The 4169-nt window shown below is 32.6% G+C and overlaps 1 protein-coding gene across 1 annotated transcript; it reads left to right on the top strand.

The window, feature by feature from the left end:
- The first annotated feature begins 249 nt into the window (after nucleotides 1-249).
- Nucleotides 250-1306, top strand: LOC148675551 (trace amine-associated receptor 4-like). Its single transcript, XM_088627213.1, has one exon. It carries the CDS (start codon nucleotides 250-252, stop codon nucleotides 1258-1260), a length of 1011 nt encoding a protein of 336 aa, XP_088483339.1. The 3' UTR covers nucleotides 1261-1306.
- Nucleotides 1307-4169: the final 2863 nt, after the last annotated feature.

Below are 4169 nucleotides of genomic sequence, written 5' to 3'. Positions count from 1 at the left end.
ATTTACCATAGAATTGTGTTTATGAATTAAAAAATAAATAAATAACCCAGTGCAGAGAATAGAAACTTTGCACTGCAGTGTAATTTACAAACACAAATATATGTTATTTAAATATACAATTTACTATGGTAAACATAATTTAAAAGTGTAAGTATGCAAGGGTAAATCAAATCTTTGTCTTTTGTGTTTATGGAATTTCTAGTAGATCACGGACTGAAGAGATTCATCATGAATTCTACAAATGAGGAGATGGAGTACTGTTTCCAGCATGTCAAAGGATCTTGCCTCAAAGCACGCCGGCTGGCAGCTATTAAAGGTGCTATATACACATTTGTATTGGGAACAATCTTAGTTACAGTGTGTGGAAATTTAATGGTCATTATTTCAATTGCTCACTTCAAACAGCTTCATTCTCCAACTAATTTCCTCATCCTGTCTTTAGGATGTGTTGACTGTCTTTTAGGCGTTCTTGTAATGCCATACAGCATGGTAAGATCTGTGGAAACCTGCTGGTACTTTGGGGACTTGTTTTGTAAAATACATTCAAGTCTTGACATGACCATTTCAGTAGCATCTATTTTACACCTAAATTGCATTGCTGTTGATAGATACTTTGCTATATGTAATCCTTTACGGTACCAAAACATAATCACTACATTGGTTGTAGCCATTTTTATTGGCATTGTTTGGCTTTATTCCCTGCTGTTTGGTTTCGGATTGGTATTCTTTAAAGGAAGGTTAGCAAGCACTGATGAGCTGATCATTTCCAACTCTTGTGTGGGCTCATGTTTTATACAGTTTGATAAACATTGGGCAGTTCTGGGACCATTACTAGTATTTTTTCTTCCAGCTGTAGTGATGATTTCTCTTTATGTGAAGATTTTAATTGTTGCCAGTAGGCAGGCAAAAGTAATACAAGAAATATCAGGGACAGTTGTTTCTCAGAATGGCAATAAAAACAAAATAAAAGCAAACAGGGAGAGGAAAGCTGTAAAAACTCTGAGTATTGTAATGGGAATATATCTGCTCTGTTATGTGCCATTTTCTGTTACTACTGTTACTGATTTGTTCTTGATTTTTTCTCCGCCTGTGGTTATATTTGATACCCTTATATGGTTGGGCTACTTCAATTCTACATGCAATCCCATAATTTATGCATTTTTTTACCCTTGGTTTCAGAAGGCATTCAAAATAATTATAACAGGGAATGTCTTTCATTTTGGTTCTTCATCCATAAATCTCTTTTCAGATAAATATTAATAGATAATTCTAAAGTTGCTAACATGATCCCATAATTCTAGAAAACGTAGGCACAGTTTCAAACTTTCCATGAACTACAAATTGTTTCATTATTCAACACTACTTTTTAACATTAAGAAACACTTAAGAATACCCTTTCATAGGAACAGCATTTTTTTCTTAATAATAAATTTTCTTAAAATTAATAAACATAAAATTACATGAAAATGTGATCATAGTTAAAATAGACAACACATGACATGCAGAATGAGAACATGTTGAAAATAATGGAATGATAGAAATGTTGAAATGATAAATTATTAAATAGATTTACTGTTCATCATTCGATAGGTTAGGCATGGTGAAAAACAGATTAAAGTGGTCTCTGTAGAAAAGAAGCAGAAGTATATCAGTATATCACACAAAATGATACATTATATACAATTTCTACCTTTTAAAAATTATTTTTAATTGCTGGGTGTCTGCTCTTCAGTGCCTTATAATTATTTTAAATTCAATTAAAAAATAATTTGAAAAGGATACTTTAGGTATATGAGATGAATATAGATATTTTGTTTTTGCATTTCTTTTAGAAAAAAACATTTTAACATCATAACATTGATTCATAATATTTTTTATTTTATTTCGGTTTATTTTAGAAATAATTTGTTGGGAGCTATTTTTTTCACAACAAATTTATCAATATGATTCCACATGTCATACTGTAGCTGATAAAAGGGAAAAAAGGCTGCAAAGACATTAGGTATCGTAATGGCAGTTTTCCTGCTCTGTTGTTTGCCATTTTTTGTCACTGTTATTATTGATCCTTTCACTAATTTTTCTACACCTTTTATTGTACTGGATACCCTCATGTGGTTAGGCTACTTTAATTCTGCCTGCAATCCCATGATTTATGGCTTTTTTATCCCTGGTTTCAGAAATCCTTTAAAATAATCATAATAGTGAAGATTTTCCATGTTGGTTCTTCATCACTAAATCTCTTCACAGACAAACATTAATGCAACATGTGAGTTCCCAGTGTTTCTCTATAGTCCCACAATCATGACAGGAAAAGCTATTAAAAAATAATAAATCCCAGTCAATTTATTGTTTCTTCTTTGCTTTCTTAATGCCACACAAACCACGTTCTTCTAGCGAGTATCAAATAGCAACATGACAGCTTGTGCGAGCCATTCATTATTTGACTGGTCTGGCAGAACGCCGTGATTACTCCAGGAAAAAAAAAGAGTTGCAGCTAAGTGATTCAAGAAGACAAAAGCAAGCATTTAAGTCTTACAAGAACATCTCACTCTTTTGTAGTGCTGGTAACTAGGGTTAGATCTGCCTTGATTACCTCCACAATAATTATGAGGAGATTTTTAAAGAATATAGGTTACAGACAAAGTCTGCAGAAACATTAAGCATCCAAGAGATATTATACATATATCTACATTTTGTTTTATATTTGCCTTTATAATTAGGGATTATACGCTTTTTAGGTATGAATTGTTTTATTACAACAAATTTTGCAATATGTGAACATAATTTCATGCATTTATATTTATATATGACAAATGAGCTTTGTCTAAGTACTCTTACATGAAAAAAGAAAATGGAAATGAATCACCAGAAACTCATTAATAGTTTTAGTCATGTTGAAAGGACCAGAAAGACACTTTCAAGTTTTTGTTAAGCAACTTGTTTCTCTATAATATTTTCTCAGCAGAGTATCTTTCTGTTCATTTCACTATTTACATGATCTGTAAGATATTAATATGTTTTATTGCAGCTTATCAAAATTGGTAATATGTGCTGTATGATATATTTTTATGTTTGACAGTCACAGAAATTGTATTAGCTAACCTTTGTTATGAATGACTGCATACAATAAATGTGTAAATAATTAATATTGTATGTTTGTTTATTTAAAACTGCTAAAAATTAAGTATTTTTAATGCAATGAAAACAGATTTTTAAGATTATCTTAATGAATTTAACACAAATAATTAGCAAAATCCTATATTGAGTCTCAAAAGCCACATATGTTATATAGGAAAAAATGCTGCATTTAATTTTAACTAGTTATTGGTATCATATATAATTCGGTGGCACAGTGGGGTAGTGGTTTGCATGGCTGCTTCACACTACTGGGGGCCAGAGTTTTATTATGGGCCTGCGTGTTATCTGCTTGGAGCTTGTATGTTCTCCCTGTGTTCATGTGAGTTTCCTCAAAATTTTGGTTTCATCCAAAAGTCCAAAAACATACTGGTAGGTGAATTGATTTCTGGGAAAACTGGTCCTAATGTGAGTGCTGGTCTGTGTACGACTGGAATCCTATCGAGGGTGTACCCATTACTTGCTTAGATAGGCTCTTGCTTCCTCTAAGGCCCTTATTGGGATGAAGGGGATATAAAATGGCTGGATGTACAGTATATACACAGTTGTGCAGAAATGTTTCTACTCTTTTCACTCATGTCTTTCTTTCATTATGGAGGACAAAAGTCATCAACTGGAAAGATTTTGCAGAACAAATGGTGGCCTTATAGAGCTATAGATGTAAATATAAGAACCAATTATGTTAATGAGGAGGAAGATCTGATCAAGACTGTTTGATATTTGAGCGAAAAATGTAGATAGATAGATACTTTATTGATCCCGTGAGGGAAATTGCAGTAAATGGATTAATGTAATAGATCTAATGGATTAATTATTAAAAACATCATATCGGCTACTCATGTACATCTTACCAATTGGGTACAATCTGTACTATAAACTTCCTATCTGTTGAGGGTTCCCTGTTAGCTTGAACTAAACATGACTAAGCTGTCAGTAGTTCAGGTGGGTAGCTGCGTCAGCATGCATAGGCGCAAAGGAACAAGTCATAGGTTTATTCCATGCTGAAAAGAGAAGAAAGGCACCTTTTCCAGTGA

The sequence above is a fragment of the Lepisosteus platostomus genome, chromosome 3 (genome assembly GCF_059453375.1).
Source record: "Lepisosteus platostomus isolate fLepPlt1 chromosome 3, fLepPlt1.hap1, whole genome shotgun sequence".
NCBI classification, from domain to species: Eukaryota; Metazoa; Chordata; class Actinopteri; order Semionotiformes; family Lepisosteidae; genus Lepisosteus; species Lepisosteus platostomus.
This window is presented reverse-complemented; position numbering and strand designations above follow the sequence as displayed.